At 33.8% G+C, this 17218-nt stretch overlaps 1 protein-coding gene across 1 annotated transcript in view; it reads right to left on the bottom strand.

Annotated features, from left to right (window-relative positions):
• The window catches only part of LOC128857682 (homeobox protein cut), a gene marked incomplete at its 5' end in the record, with an annotated part of 50095 nt that extends 35375 nt beyond the window's left edge, over positions 1 to 14720 (bottom strand). The window contains 3 exons of the mRNA XM_054093428.1: positions 6188 to 7909; positions 13664 to 13845; positions 14140 to 14720. Of these exons, the coding sequence (XP_053949403.1) occupies positions 6188 to 7909; positions 13664 to 13845; positions 14140 to 14720 (2485 nt within the window). The remainder of the gene's footprint in view (positions 1 to 6187; positions 7910 to 13663; positions 13846 to 14139) is intronic.
• Between the last annotated feature and the right edge of the window lie 2498 nt (positions 14721 to 17218).

The raw sequence follows: 17218 nt of genomic DNA, 5'->3' as shown, positions 1-17218 counted from the left end.
GGTAGTGTCTTGTTTTTGCTTTGTGAATTAGTTGATCAATAATTGTTAATTTACATCTTATGCTTTGCATTTTTATTCTTTGTCTGATAACATTGTGGAGTCATCAGCAGGAGGTAAAGAGTTGATATGAGAGTAAGCGTTCATTTCATCTGGGTTGCTGATATGAGAGAAGTCAAGAGAGTAGTTTGAAGGTAAATGTAGATAATTTTCTATATTGGTGTTAGTGTTCAAAAAGGAATGTTGTAAATTAATGTCAATAGCTTGGTTGTTGTTTTGAACTTGCGATTGGGTGGGTATCGAATGTGAAGTGAGAGATTGGATAAAAGATTGAGTGTTTTTAATAAGCTGTGAATTGGATTGTGGAATGCAGATCTCCTGCATTTGTGGCGTTGGAGTGTCAAATTGTTCGCTGACAATAGTCTTATTTTGTGGTTGAGTGTTGTTTAGTTCAATATTATTATTTGGATTAGAAACAATGGAAGCAAATGAAGGAGAATTTTCAGAGAGATTTGGAGTGATTGTTTTGTGTGTTTTTATGGCTTCTCGCATAGTGCACTTTTGAGTCACCTTTATTTTTAAAATTTCTTTTGCTTGGATGAACTTTTCGCACTTGTTGGAGGAAGCAGGGTGATCAGAGGAGCAGTTTGCACATTGCGTGCGCTTACATGCTTCGGGCGAGTGAGGGGGCAAGTTACAATTTTCACATGCTGGTGAACGTTTGCAGAATTTGGCTGTATGTCCGAGCAATTGACAGCTCTTGCAGCGCATGGGGTTAGGAATGTATTGCCTAACACGAACATTGCGCCAAGCAATGTCCATCTTTTCGGGGGTATGGAAGAGGTCGAATGTAAGTAATATTACGCCAGTAGGAAATATTTTTTCATTGCTACCTTTTCTTTGGAATTTATAAACAGCGACCACTCCTTGGGGGCTAAGTTCACTCACTATTTCTTTATCTGGTACATTGATTAGGAATGGTGCATATACTGTTCCTTTACTGTAGTTAAGATTTTCGTGATATTTCACTTTTACACGACATATGCCGGGGAGTTCTTTTAAGGAGATAAATCTTTCAGCAATGCTTTTGTTGTTCACTAATAATAAAATGTTACCATCGCGGAGTTCTGAGACTGTTTGGAATTCTTTACTCACTGCACGAATAGATTTATGAACCGCAAAGCAAGAGTAGTGAGATAAAGGCTTATTTTTGTCAACAGATTCCAAGACTATAAATTTAGGATTTGCTTTATTGGTAGATGGAAGCTCGGGGAAATTAATGAAAGGGGTATTCAGAGATGTTTTTTTGTTATTGCTTTTCACTCTTTTTTTCTTTTTTATTGTTGTGCTATCGGCTAGCAATGCGAACCGATTAGCACCAATTAGCGGTGGCCCGGGGGCAATGGTTTTAGCACTTAACCAAAGGTGTAGTTTAATTAGATATTGGCACTGTATGTAAATGAACGAAATCAATTGATAGAAAAAGAATGTCAAAATCGAAAGCCACGTGGGCTATGCAGATAGCGAAAAAGTCAGAAAACACACAAAACGAAAGAATGAACCGCTCGCTATGAGTATATATATATATTTCTATTCTTCAAAAATATATGAAAATAATTTTTTAAGCTATTCGAAGAGAGAAAAAAAAAAGCGCTTGGTTTCCGATAAAAATGCAAGATATACCAAGAAATCTATGGAATTTTGCTTGAGTTTAAAAAAAAAAAACAGAAATTAGTAAATAATAGAGAGGCGCCAGACAGCTTTTTGTGAACATCTCCTTTGTAATTTCTCCTCCAATTCGCAATGTGCATTTTGATATCTTCACACAAATGAAGATTTTCGGTTTTATACAGCTTCCGAAAGAAACAGGATTTCTATGCACAGCTTTTTCATGGCAGAAACTTACTAGCGAGTTTGCCAGTTTCTGCGGAAGCACTTTTTAGTTTTTCACATGCGCAGTTGGAATAAAATTCAGGACCTACTGTAGGTGCGTGACATGAAACCAAAAATATGTTTACTAATAACCAATTTCCGCCAATTTGTTAAATTTCAAAAATTTCAAGTATATATATATATTTCTATTCTTCAAAAATATATGAAAATAATTTTTTAAGCTATTCGAAGAGAGAAAAAAAAAAGCGCTTGGTTTCCGATAAAAATGCAAGATATACCAAGAAATCTATGGAATTTTGCTTGAGTTTAAAAAAAAAAAAAACAGAAATTAGTAAATAATAGAGAGGCGCCAGACAGCTTTTTGTGAACATCTCCTTTGTAATTTCTCCTCCAATTCGCAATGTGCATTTTGATATCTTCACACAAATGAAGATTTTCGGTTTTATACAGCTTCCGAAAGAAACAGGATTTCTATGCACAGCTTTTTCATGGCAGAAACTTACTAGCGAGTTTGCCAGTTTCTGCGGAAGCACTTTTTAGTTTTTCACATGCGCAGTTGGAATAAAATTCAGGACCTACTGTAGGTGCGTGACATGAAACCAAAAATATGTTTACTAATAACCAATTTCCGCCAATTTGTTAAATTTCAAAAATTTCAAGCGCTTTCAACGCAATAGAGTTAACTCAAACAGCTGCTATTTTCCTACATTTGAGGTTTGGTGACAACAGATGTCTTACAGAGCTGTATGCTTTTTTCTGTAAAGCAGATCATCTACAAGCTTCATTTGAGAAAATTAAAAAAACATATCAATAATAGCCAGAACGAGCCTACAATTACATAATCCAGCCTTAACAACAGCGTACGATTTAATAATTCAAAATCATTTAGCAGAGTATAAAATAAATTATGTTAAATTGTAATAGCTATCCCACGCAGCTACCGCAAAAACGCTTGTTGCTTGTGTCAAAATTACGCACAAAAGAAAACAAAAAACTATGCAATCAACTTGCCCTTCGCAGTAGTTTTTGTTTCAGTAATAGCGAGTTAACATTGGCGCCTTCAGGCAGGCAACAGCATTGCTGGTAAGTACATAACAGCCCATGTTGGAGCGGACTACCTGCAATATTTGTTATCATTTTGCGTGCATCGGCAAAGTAAAGCAAATTTTGAGTAAACAAAAAATAAAAGAGATTTTCCAGTTTAATTACTCCTTTTTGAGTCAATTCGTTTTTTAGTTTGGCACTGCATATCTTTCAGGTAATTAAAATGGCGTAGAGTTAAGAATTTCGTATGTTAAATGGAGATAATATGAATTTTTTGAGGGATCACAAATGGCACAGAGGGCCGATAGGAGGTGTGCAGTTGTTTTTTTTTTGGAAACTTTCATTACTGTAGCGAGCTTTTTTGTTTAAAAGTAGTAGTGAAAAACATGAAGTTTTATATATTTAACTTATAATAGCAAGTACTAAATAATTAATTTTTGGCCTGAGTAATGGCTTGGGTCGCGAAATGTTCGGGCTATATACAAAATTTGAACGTCCAAAATATGCATGTACAAATGGAAATAAAAGCGTATGTGTTGAAATAAATAGGAGAATATCGCAAAAAATCACTAATGCATTGCTTGAGTTTTTTCGCACTTTTCCCTACTCGCTATTGTATGACAGGTTATTTGGTCAATGAAATATTTAATACATTCGTATATTTAAATAATTATATGTAAAATCAAAGATAATTAAAAATTTTGCAATTGAATGTTTGCGGTCTGGCAATGCGCCAAAGAGCAGCCAATCGGTGCAACACAAAAACAAAAGTGCCGAGCACACAAGTAGGCTAAAAGAGGCAAGACGAGGCAGTGAGTGAGCGAATAAGCGTATGCAGGTTGCTGCTGTAAAAATCTATGCAAATATACAGCAGAAGCTAATCAAAGCGACAGCGGCGAATGAGCGAAAATTAGCAAAAAACTCAAAAAAACAAAAAAAAAAATTAATAACAACAAGCGAATAATGTTTAACAACAAATTTGTTGATGTGAGCGTGAGGAATTGCAGAAAAAAAAACAAAAAACAAAAAAGTGCATACATAAAACTGACGTTAATATATTGCAAGTATTTATGTCACTAATGCTTTTGTTGTTGCTTCTGATTGATGTCAGGCATCATTTGGAGGTGGTTCCCAAGTGGAAATGTGCGCTGGCCTTTGTTGCCAATTTATTTCTTACTTGTTTTGAGTTTTGCCCTTTTTTATGTTTTTTTTATTGTTTTAAGGTTTTGAATTTTCGTGATCATTAGAAAAACCACTTTAAATACTGCATAAATTTTGGGTAATTATTTATGTCGAAAATTTTCGAACAGCACTCAATGCAGCGCAGCGGTCACAAATACCAAATTGAAGGCGTCACGTCGCTTTGCTTTGTTGGTGGCGGCCGTGTATTGGTTGGAAAGTGTGTGTGTGTGTGTGTGTGTATGCAAATAAATATCTAAAAGTATTGCTACGATGTGCCGAATTTAATAAAATTTATTGCACAATATTTTTTGTGAAATTTTTCGTTTGGCAATTTTATTATTTTCAATTTTCTAATTTGATTTTATTATGCATTACTAATTTCGTGTTTGATTCGTATGTCGCTTTTCGTATGTATTTGTTTTTGTGCTGGCTAAAATTTGCATGCTGTCGGCCTTCGGTGTGTATATTATTTTATTTTCCGTTTGATTGCATTGGTAGGTAAATGAATTAAGTTGAATTTCGGTTGTATAATAAATAAGGTTTTGGTTGAGATATTTTAGAGAAATTTTATTTCTTTTTATGCGACGATTTGATTGGATTAGTGAGGTGACAAGGAGGTTGGTAGTAGAAAAATTGTCAGTTCGCTTGAAAATGAATAGCGCAGATCGAGGTAAGCAGTGCGTTGGAGCGAGTGAGATAGCAGAAAGTAATAAATATGGTGCGGCGTTTGAAAGATTACAGGGCTTAGAGAAAGGTGCTCCTTCAATTTTGTACGAGAGAAAATGAAATGAAATTTGGCTTTAATTAAAAAAATTTCGATTGTGGAGCTTGAACTTTTGGAAAAAAATTTGTAATGAATAAATCAACATAGAACTTAAAAAAAAACGAAAGCCTTTGTAGCTAGTGTTTACCTTCAAAATAACGTTTTCTATTGATAATAAAATAAAAAAAATAAATTAAAAAAAATATAAATAAATAATAATACAAAATAAAAAAAAAGTTATAAAAAAAGAAGTTAAATAATTTTTTTTTAACATTTTCAATCGAAAGTGAATTCTTTTCTATCGATTTTGGTTCAAAAAGTTTAAACCAAATGTGAATATTTTGTTTGTAAATTTTAAATTCATTAATGAAAACTAAAGTAAAAAATTTGTAATTTTATGCTAACTAAAATTATATAATAACTAAAAATTAAATTTGAAATTAAAAAAAAAAATGAGGGAAGGTTAATTTTTGTAACTGTAAAAATTATTTGATTCCTAATTTGAAATGAAATTAAAAAAATGTAACAGAGTAATTTTTATGCTAAAGCTTTAGTAGTCACATTGTGGAATCTTGACTTTTGTTGTTCTAAAAAAACTATCTAAATAAATTGTTGTTCTAAAAAAAAATTGTAAACTGTGTAATTTTAGTCCAGAAACATACTTAGTATTTTTAATTAACTAAACAGGAAATTTAAAAAAAATGTATGCTGAAGGTTTAGTCACCTCTTTGTGGAATTTTTCCTTTTGTTATTACAAAAAAAAAAAATAAGTAATTCTTAAAAAAATTAAAAATAGTGGTATTTTGACCCAGAAACATACTTAGCATTTTTTAATTCCTAACTAAAAATTAAATAATATATATAAAAAAAAAAAAAATATTCTAAAGGTTCTACCAATACTTTGTGGAACTTTTATTTTTGTTATTGTAAAAATTAATTTTTCGGTACATAATCAGAACTTTCCTATACAATTTTTCGCAACCTTAGAAAATGACCAGTTTTGCTGCTTTTCAGTGATTTTTCATACGTTTGTTTCAGCCAAAAAAGTTTCATCAAAAATTTTACACTGCAAGATACTTTAAAAAATACCAGTGGTTGACAGCTGTCAAGGACACGGGAAAGAACACATAACAACTACTAATACCACGTGAAAATGCCAAGCGTTACATATATCCCCTATTGCCGCCTCACAATTTCCAACAACTCTATGCTTTGCTACCTGTCACCTGTGTGTTGCGCTGTCAAAACTTTTCACCGTAAGCATAATTTTAAATTTTGAAATTTTGAAATTTGTTTCAATGGACTCACCTTTCTTCGGTATGAGCGACTTGAGCAGCATTACCGCGTTATCATCACAGCCCCAGGCATGCATTTTGCGGTAGCTGTCACGTCCCTTCTCGGTCAGCTTATCCCACGGCTTTGGCTTGGACAGCAGCTCCGACACGGTGCCCTGCGATAGTCCCAGTATGTATTTGGCGAACAGTCGCTGTCCGATGTTGTGCACCGATAGCAGCTCACGTATGCGTCGCGAGATATGCAACGTGTCCAGCGGTTGATTGGCATACTTGTCCATGTTGTAGCGCAGCATTTCTTGCAGTTTCGCCTCCATCGGATCACTCTTGGGTATGAGTGATTCGCCGAGGCGACCAGCCATGGAAGCGCCTGGTGGCAGCTGCAAATCGTCGGCAAAGCGGAAATGACCGCGCTCCTGGAATTGGAATGGTAGCGCATGCAAATAGCCTGGCGGCAGGTGTGGATGTGGTTGTGCAGCCATTGCTGCCGCCATGGCAGCGGCGCTGGGCGCATTCGCATTTGGTGTGCCGCACAAAGTGTTATTGTTGTCTTCCAACATTGACTTGCCGCTGCCGTTAAGCGCGGCGTGATGCTCATCGCGCTGGTCGAGTGCGTGCGGCGTACTTGCGTTGGCTGATAACTCATGGTTGCTGCTATTGTTGTTGCTATGCTGCGCGTCCATGCTTGATTTCTGGTGCGCGTCAGCGCTAAGATGTGGCTGATGCAGGTGATGATGTGACGGCATTGGAGGTGGTGGAGGCGGCGGTGCTGACGGCCCTTGCCCATGGTGGCTGTGGTGATGATGGTGGGACGGCAGCAGCGCATCTGTACGTAGAGAAGAAGAAGAAGTAGGTGGTGCTGTTGAGAAAGTGGAATTAACTAATTGGCTGAGCAGCGCTGTGGACGAAGGTCCATGTTGCTGCGCAGCGGCTGCAGTTTGCTGTTGCTGCTGCTGCTGTTGCTGGTGATGGTGATGGTGCAAGTGGTGTGGCATTAGTGTAGAGTGTTGGTGGTGGTGCATCGGATGGTGATGCTGCTGCTGCTGCTGCTGAAGATGATGATGATGATGCTGTTGCTGATGTGGCGGCTGCGGTGGCGGCAAACGATGCTGCAATTGATTGGCAAATATGCTATTGGCGTTTGGAGTTTTCGTGGCAAGCGAGGAGCCGCTGCCACTATTGTTACTCGTTGACGTGGGCATCTTAAAACCACGCCAATATGAACTTACAAGCTCTTCGCCGAGTAATGAGCCAAAAGCATCCATATTCTCATCGAATACTGTAGCAGCAGCGGCGGCGGCTGCGGTGGAGTCGGCAACATGTTGCTGCAAAGCTTGCAATTCGGACTTCTCCGAGGCGCCGTTGTCAGATGCGCCATCGCTACCCGCAGTCTCTAAGGCGTCCACATCGATTGTGGGCAGCTGTGCGGTTTCTTCTACATTCTCAGCTGCACTTTCACAAGCCGCAACTAGATTTTCATTTTCAGGCAATTCATTGTTGGCGGACTCATGTATGTTGCTATGCTCGCCAGCATCATCATCGTCGTCGTCGTCGTCGTCGACAATTTCGATTTTGGGTATTTTTGGCATAATAGGCAATTGTGTCATTCTTGTCGGAGACGACAGTTTGCCATCGTCGTCCTCTTTACTAACGTTGCTATTGTTGCAATTGTTGCTGCTGGCTGCGACATCGCCGTCGTCAGCGTTGTCCATTTGTTGGCTGGCAGCAACTGTTGTTCCTGTGGAACACAGAGCAAACAGACACAGCACACAAAAATGTTGTTGTCAACAACAAATTTCAAAATTCATATCACAAATGGTTAATGTAGTGGTTAAAAGAAAGCGAATTTTTTGGCATCTTTTATCTTTTCGAAAATATTTATAAAAATCATATTTTGATTGATCGAAAGTTGGTTTGATCAGTGGGAGAAACTGGAGGTTAATGGGGCTGTTCTGAATATTGGTTACTAAATTGAGGAGTATGAATAGATTATTTTTAAGATTTAATACTGAGTTGCGCACAGAAGCTTTGAAAGTTTTAAAATATTTTATTTTGGATTATTTGACATATACAAGCAAATATTGCACTTCCAAATATCACTAAATATGTTTTAGGTGGAACGAGAAAATTTGTATGGATCTTATTGTAAAATGTATAAAAATTTATTTTAAAATATAAAATTTATTTCGAATTTGAATTTTTTCATTTGCTGAATTTAAAATTTTCAAATGCAATTTATTTTTTATTTACGAAATTAAAAAATTCGATCAAATTATTTTCGAGAACATTTTTGAATGCAAGTTATTTTTTTTGTATCTGAAATTGAAGCATTGAAATGATACTATTTTCGTAGAAATTTATAAGATTTCTCGAAATTTAAAATAGTTTAATTTTATAAATATTTTTAAGATTTAAAATGGTTTTTTCACTTTTAAATTTTTTAAAACTACACTTTAACAATTTAATGAACGTAAATTTTGTGTAATTTCTAAATTGTTTTTTTGTTTTTGTATTTTATAATGGGTCCGTTCACAATTAAGTGCAAACAACATGGCTTAATGGCAGTGGCAAATCACCATGGCAACCCAACAACAAATGCATTTAAGGAATTGAATGAATATGAAAATTGCTTTAAAATGAATCAAAAACTTTAAATTTCTGAAAGTTGAAGCCTTACATTTTTACACAGTTAAGCTACGCTTTAAAAGTAAGCAGTGCCATAGTATGGCAGTGGCTGACGTCACTGAAACATGGCCTGTGTAAATTCTAAATATACTTAGTCTAGATCATTCCTCATCACACCGCAGCATAAATCATTTATTATTATTATTTATTTAATTAAAGAAGCGAAGTTTAATACTATGTAAGTACCCACTGTTTGAACCTATCACTGCAAAAATACAGTCGTATAAATTAACATTTCTGTGCACCGCTAAAAGACGGCTTTCACACGACGCCACCGCTTCTTAGGAAACAGTGGCTTTAAGGGAAACATTTTGGGAATTTCAAGTTATGAGCTTTTAAAATTATATTGTAGAAATTTCTTAACTTGTTAATAATTTTTTTTTTAGTTCATGTGCTAAATTTTTAAATATAACTGTTCAATTTATTTATATTTCAAACCATTGCGCGCCATTACAGCGAAAAAGTTTTAAATAGCAGTGTTTTTAGTAACCAATATTCTAAAAAAATAGTAATTGACCTATATAATTTTTTTTGTTTTCTCGTTTCCTTTCAAAGAAATATAGCCGCCAGCAGATAAGCTCAGCTGAATCCATTTTCTTCATTTTTGCCAACAATGAACGCCAAATTCCAAAATTTGCAAGCAATTTCTGCAGTTTCAGACTTAATTTCGCCAGATTTTGCCAATTAGTAGAAATCGATAATTTATGAATTTTCTTTTTGCCTTGTTGCAGCAACATGTTTCAGCAACATTTTCATTGACTACGCAATATGCAATCGATTTAGATTTTTTCTTGCAGTTCCTTGTTGTTTTTTGTTTGTTAAGTTTTTGCTTTTATATTTGTATTTTTTTAAACTTTTTTACTGTATTTTTTCGCTTGCGCCTTTTTTAAAATTATGCTAAGAAAAATGTGTATTTGCAACATGCATGCACCAACATCCATAAATGTATTTATTATATTATTTTTATGTATGTAGTATGTAAGTAAGAAAATAACTTTTGTTGCTTTTGTTGTATTTTTTTTTTAATTTTTTTTGCTTTTTTGTTGGTTTTTGTTTTCAATGAAAAAGTAAGTTTTTATGCTTGTAAGAAGTGAGAAAAGAAGAGCAAAGTAGGAGTAGATAAACGTATATGTGTCAGTAACTGTTTTTGTTGTTTTTGCTGTTCTTATTTGCCAATAACTGTCGCGCTTTATTGCTGCTATTGCGGTCGTTGCCAGCGCCACAGTGGGGAAACCGTGAATACGCTGGTGTTGACACAGCACACATCGCCGGGTCATAAAATACTTGGCGCCACTTTTTAGTTCTTATGAGTTGTGCCGCTCGCTAGCGCGCCGTCGTCGCAAGCGTCGTCGTCGTCGTCCACGCCACTGTCATTGCAGCCCCCACAACAGTTTGCATCGAATCGAAGGCAGCAGCAATTGGCAGCGGTCGCCAATTCGTCTTGTTCAATATATTTTGTTTTTGCAAACGCATGCCACCAGCACGCATACACTTCTACAACACATGTGCACGCACGCAACACCTTTAATAATTTTTTTATTTTCATAAATTAAAAAAAAAATGTTTTCCTCCATGCAAATAGCAATAATGATTTTATTATTATTTGTTGTCTGAAATTTGTGTTTGTTGACTTTTTTCTTCTTCTTCTTGTGTTTGTTGCTTGTGGGCACTCAATTACATTGTTGATTTATTAATATTGAAAAATCATAAATGTGCAAGTCTTATTTGGTTTTTATTTCAGTGATTTATTCTGTTACACACACATAAGTACATATTTGGCGCGAATGAAAATTGTAAGTAGATTGAGGTGAGGACAGATAAGTGTGGTAATTTGAACAGTTAAGCGATTTAGTTGAAGCGAGTTACGGTGTGTATTAATGTAATAGCTGTGTGCCTTTGCTGTATGTATGCATTTATATATAAGTTGTTAATTTTGGTATTAGTGCGATATTTTTACGGTTGCAGGCAAGAAAGTGAAAAAAGTATGCCGGTTAGTTGATGGGAGTAATGCAGCGCAAAAATTTTTAAAGGGGAAAAAATGATTAAGTTTTAAGTAAAAAAATGGATCAGTGAAAAGAATTATTTCATTATTAACTAATATTTAAACGAATATTTAAGGATTAGTGGAAAAAATGATTTAATATTTAACCGCATATTTAAGGATCAGTGAAATTTTTTTTTTAATATTGAAGCGAATATTTAAAGATCAGTGGTAAACATTATTTAATATTTAAACGAATATTTAATAAATATAGTGAAACAAAATTCTGTACCAAATTTCTAGGAAATAAACTCTTAAGTTAAAAAAATTAAAAGTTTACAAATTGTTTTATATTCAATATATTGAATAAAAAAATGTGTCTCATGAAATATTTAAATAATAAATAACATATAAATAATAAATTTAAGAACGAAATTTAGGAACTTTATATTTCTTGGAAAACAAAAATTTATGTAGAGCGAATTTTTTTTTTGCGCGAAAAAAATCAAACATTGCAAAAAAAAAAGAAATCATATATTATACAATATTATTATTAATATTATATAACATCAATGGCAACCATTAAAAAAACCAAAAAAAAACTAAAAAAAATTATATGCATAAGTTTAGTCTATACGAAAATGATTAAATATACTGCTTAAAAAAATAGCTTAGTTACTTATTGATAAGTTTTGACTATTTATTTAATATTACTAATTTTTTGCTAAAAAAAATATTCTCCCATATGTTTTCCTACAAAAACCATATACAGTGTTCTCACTCCTAACGGACTTCTTCCAGAAGCGGACACTTTTTTACCACTAATCCTTAATCATTTTTTTTTTAATATTTTTCTTTTGAGCGGACAACCTTCCCATAACTTGTTAATAACTTTTTGACACTTTTATCATATTGGGACAAATTTTTCTGTACATCCCAGAGGGGGTGGGGGATCCCCCTTACTTATTATTACCTGTTTTTAATTTTTATACATACACATAAGCGGACACTGTTTTCAGTATGTACCACAAATTCATAAGAATTTTTAAACATTTTTTTCGTTTGAGCTGTCCGCTGACCCTCCCATAACTTATTATTAACTTTTTTTACACTGTGCTCTCAAATTTTTTAGTCCCTTAGGTGTCCGCTTAAGAGAGAGTACACTGTAAGTACTAGTTTCGAACTTTGTGCGTATTAAAAAAAATAACTCAGCAAATTTTTATCAAAATTTTAAACTTTTTAATTGGACTTTTCGCGAAAATTTCGTAAAGTAAAAGTATTTTTATAGCCTATTGAATTTGGGATAATAAACTGGCGGTACGAAGTTGTTAAAAAATGGTGTTGATTTTTGACAATTATTTTTGCTATCTGTATTGGGTGTTTTCTGCTATAACAAAATGTTTAAGGGGGAAGTCTACTGTGAATTTTTCAAAAAATCGATTTTTTTTTTTTAGCTTAAAAAATACTTTGAACCCTCTTAAATAAGGTACAATATGTGTTACAGCTGGCTAAATTTTTCTTCGTTGAAATTTCGACCTTTTCCCGAAGCGCTCCAAAGCGCGTACCTGCTATACTGAAACTTTAAACGCATTTTTCTCGAAACTAAGTTTTTGTATACGGTGTACACGATATCTCGAGTTCTGATAAATGAATCAGCTTAAAAATTTAATTATATATTCTCTGTAATAGTGTCTCTCGTCTGACATAGGATTTTTTTGATATCGTTATTTGTTAAATTGTTATAAACAATAGTAACATCAATTTTAGGCAAAAAAAAAGAAAAAAATTTCAAGAATTTTTTTTTCAACGCCAAAATTTTTTATCGACATAATCCTACGTCAGACGAGAGTCAATACTATGTATATGATAACAATATTTTGTTTTTTTGTTTTAGATCACCGAAACGTAAGATTTCATTTACACCGTTTAGGCACCTAAGAAAAGCGGACCTGCGCTTGCAGAAGTGCCACAGCGGCCATTTTGAATATTTTGACCTAAAATTTTTTTTTCAAAAACTTAAATAAATAATAAAGATAAGAGTTTAAATAGATTTTATGTACGAGCAATATTTTGTTAGAAATAAAATCCGGAAAATAAGCCTGTTTTTTCCCTTGTCACAGTAGACTTCCCCCTTAAGACAAACCTGGGAGTAAGAAATATAATTAAAAAGAAAATAAAAAATTATATTATATAAAAAATTAAATATAAAAATATTATATCGCGTAAAAAATTAAAAATATAATATATTTTGTTTTTTACTTAAGGTACGTATTATTAGACAAATACTTTCTTAGTTGTGCTAAATTTTTGTGCTGCACTACTCCAATTATTAAATTTTTTTCATTTAAGCTTAACATTTTTATAAACCAAAAAATTTAATCAACTTCAAGGCTTCCATTGCAACATAAGAATTATAATTATTACTCATTCAAATTTATATTTACAATCATTATCTGCATCACTGTTATCAATTTTGAATATTGAAAGAGTCAAAGTAAGTTAAACAGGCACCGGCAGCAGTAGAAAAAGTCTCTACATATTTGTATGTGTGAGTGTGAAGCGTAGTGCTCAACAGATAAAAGAACAAAGGTGACAATAGTAAAATAAGAAAAAATGGAACAATCAAATTTATTAACAACACCATAAATATTTGTGTAAAATCATTGTTGTTTCTTAAAAAAAAACATAAAATGTGCAACAGATATCACAGCAGATAAACAAGTGAAGTGAAGTGAACCAAGGAGAACAATAAGTTGAAGTAGAGAAAGAAGAAGAAGCGCGTTGGAGGAAGCGATAAAAAAAAACCTTCATTACATGCATACTTACCCTCTGCACCGGTTGCAGCGACAGCACTCTTGAGCGCCTCGGCAGCCGCCAACGCTTTGGTGCCTTCAAGCAGCAATTCCTGGAATTTGTTCGGATCATTGGCGCATGCGGCGGCTGCAGCGGCTGCTGCAGCAGCAGCGATAGCTGATTGCTGACTAATCACATCCAAATCGAGTGGGCCGCTGTGTATGTGTGAAGAAGCGCAAGAAAAATAACAAAAACAAAAATAAGATATAAGTTTATAGATAAGATTTAATGTTAAAAAAAAATTAAAATTTTCTCTATTTCTAGACAAGTGTTCGATTTGTTGCTTATTGTTTGATAAAAATATTAAAACAGAAAAAAATCAAATTCGATTTAACATTAACAGCATTTTTCAAGTGTTTTGTGCTGCCACTTGTTTTTCAATTATTATTATTTTTCCCAAAACTATTTAACCATTGAAAAATGTATGCATATCAAACTTTAAGACTCACTGGTTTTCCTTTTTGATTTTAATCTCGCCAACTGGTGTTGTTGTTTCAATTGCTGCTGTAGTTATGCTGCTGCTATTATTTGTCGTCGTGGTCGCCGCCGTTGTCTTTTCCGTCGCTGTTGTTAGCTTCTCACATTCACGATCGGTCGTTAGTTCAACATCAGCTACAATCTCTGTAGCAGCATCTTCGATGCGATCTGTGGCTGCTGTTGTTGTGGTTAAATCAATTTTGGCAACTGGTACATCAGCACTGGCAGCTACTGCATCTTCCTCGTCATCCTCACAATTATCATCATCATCATCATCGTCATCGTTGACAACATGTGTCACTGGCACAGTTGAGGAGGCTGTTGTTGTGATTGCTATTGCGCTGTTGGCTGTTGCTGTGGCCGCTTCGGCGTGCGCTGCATTGATTTGTTGCTTGTCAAGACGCGCTTCCAGACGCATAATGTGCTGACGTTTCACTTCCAAATGATCTTCAAGTCGTTGTATTTGTGTGAATTGTGTTTGTTCGAGTGTGCGCAGGCGTTGTACCTCTTCGATGAGTGCTTTAATCTGGAGAAGACGGGCGAAGAAAGTACATAAATATTAGAAGTAGGCGGTCAATGGGGGGCTGGAGTGAAATTTTTAGGAATTTCAAATAGTGTGAATGATGGGAAGTTTTTTTCTTCCAAAATTAGCGATAATAATATGTGATTATATCTTGAACTGTGTACGTAAATGCTGGACTTTTATTTTATGAAAAGGAATCATTAGATGATTACATGTAATGTGCATTCATGAAGTAATCATTACATGTAATGACACTAATTTTTCGCACACCATTGCAATCATTTATTTACTTATAGTAATGCACGTATATTTATATGTATCATTATATGTAATCATTACACGAAATCAGTGCATGTAACCACTACATATACTCATTACATGTACTTATTACTTGTAATCATTACATTTAATCACTACATGGAATCATTACACTTAATAACTACATTTAATCATTATACTTAATCAGTGCATCTAATCATTACATCCAATCATTACATGCACTCATTACGTGTAATCCATACATCCAATCATTACATCTAATCATTACATGTAATCATTACAACTTTGCTTAACTACTTTAAATACCAAATTTTTTATTGCTATATAAATAAAATATCAAAAGGGACTTGCAAGTGATTTGTTTCTTTTAACCCACGGAAGGATAATTTTTCCATCTTTGAAAATGAATAGACGCAAAATTTAATATTAAAATATACACTATTATTCTTACTGCCACAGACTTGATAAGCAAGCAGGAGTAACAACAGCACCGTAACCGCCAATTTTTGCTCATCAATTAAAAACCGCCCCAAAGTAAAATAAAATTAATTTCGAACACACATGAAACAATTACATACCCTTGTATTTGTTTATAAAGGTATGTATATAGAGGTACATATGGCTGCGTGCGAATGTGTGTGTGTGACTGCGCCTGTCATTAAAAAATCATGCACGCCCAAAACAACAAAGCAACAATAACAAAAAATCAAGAGCAAGCAGTCTCATAATAAAAGCAATAACAACCATTTGTAGCCACATTCCCGCAAGTCATAAAATCGTGAGCACATACATGCATACATATGGATATACAAGAAGAACACATGCATATGTACATGTGTGTGTGTATATGTACTTGCATAAATATTTCTTGTGGAAACAGTTGAAAACTTTGTCTTGTCTTTGACGTTATTTGAAAATTTTCAATATGACAGTAAGCGCATATGTATGTATGTATGTGTAGATGAATATTTTTATGTTATATTATTTATGCACACATATTTGTGAATATCTTTTTCGAAAAGTGCGCGCATATATGTATGTACATATTTACAATTTCACATATGAAAATCTTACACCGCTTGAAAATGTGCCGATGTATGTGTGGATCATATAATACAAACGCATATGCACGAGTACATATTTGAGCGCCTTTGGGGTTGCTTCATTTGACAGTGGTTGAGTTGCTGTTGTTGTTGCTATTACAAGTTTAAGAAAAATTCCCTTGTCAAATTTGCCAATTATCATATTTGCGTCAACACAAAACACCGGCAATCTCATTTAATGCCAAAGTACAATATATGCGTATATATATAGAGGTGTGTGTGTGTATGTGTTTGTGTTTGTATTGCTGTGGAAAACTTTTGAAAATTGCACAAAAAGGCATCGAGCAAAGATTTTCATGGTGAGTTGCTGAGGTAGCGGCAGAGGCAGAGGTGCGAGTTGGCTTACTTGCGGTGTTGAGGTGAGTGCACCTTTGCAGTATTTGTTATTGGCAACAATCACGGTTGGTAAAGATAGTTGAATACATATTTAACACATATTCACATACACTTGTGCTCACATAATTAAGTGACTTTATCTTTTCACAATGTTTTACAATGCTTCCAATACTTTTCAAGCTAAGCGAATCTTCAAAGCCTTTTATATGGAAGAAAACGCGCAACATAGTATACAAAAAATTTTTTTTCAAAAATCAATGCGATTTTCGAGTGACTTTAATTTACATTTTAATATACTAGAATTGAATGGGCTATAAATCTGCATACCCAGAAGTTGTGTAAAGATTCTGATAAAATATTGAAAATTTTGATGAAAATTTTTTGGAATTCGTAAAATTTTTGTGAATTCCATATAAAGTTTAAACATTTTTTATCTGATAAAAATAGTTCTATGTGAAAAAGTTTTGTTTTATTGAGAACTACGTGCACTAAGACTGAGATTTTTAGTTTTTTAGCTCACATTTAACTAAAGTGGTAGCGAAATTGGACGCAAAATTAGCTAAATATTTGAGGTGATTTTATTCATTGAATATTTTTTTACATTAAAAGTCTACTTTAAAATACACCAATGTTTCACCAATGGTATGAAAAGTGAGCAAAAATACCTAATGAGAAAAAACTGTTTTTAAATACACCAATGTTTCACCAATGGTACGCCAAAGTGCACGAAAATGTAACAAAAATAATATATTAAATAATATAAATAAATATATAAAATAATCTATTACATTTTAGGGAGTAAAATGCTAT

The sequence above is a fragment of the Anastrepha ludens genome, chromosome 3 (assembly GCF_028408465.1).
Source record: "Anastrepha ludens isolate Willacy chromosome 3, idAnaLude1.1, whole genome shotgun sequence".
Classification (NCBI taxonomy): domain Eukaryota; kingdom Metazoa; phylum Arthropoda; class Insecta; order Diptera; family Tephritidae; genus Anastrepha; species Anastrepha ludens.
This window is presented reverse-complemented; position numbering and strand designations above follow the sequence as displayed.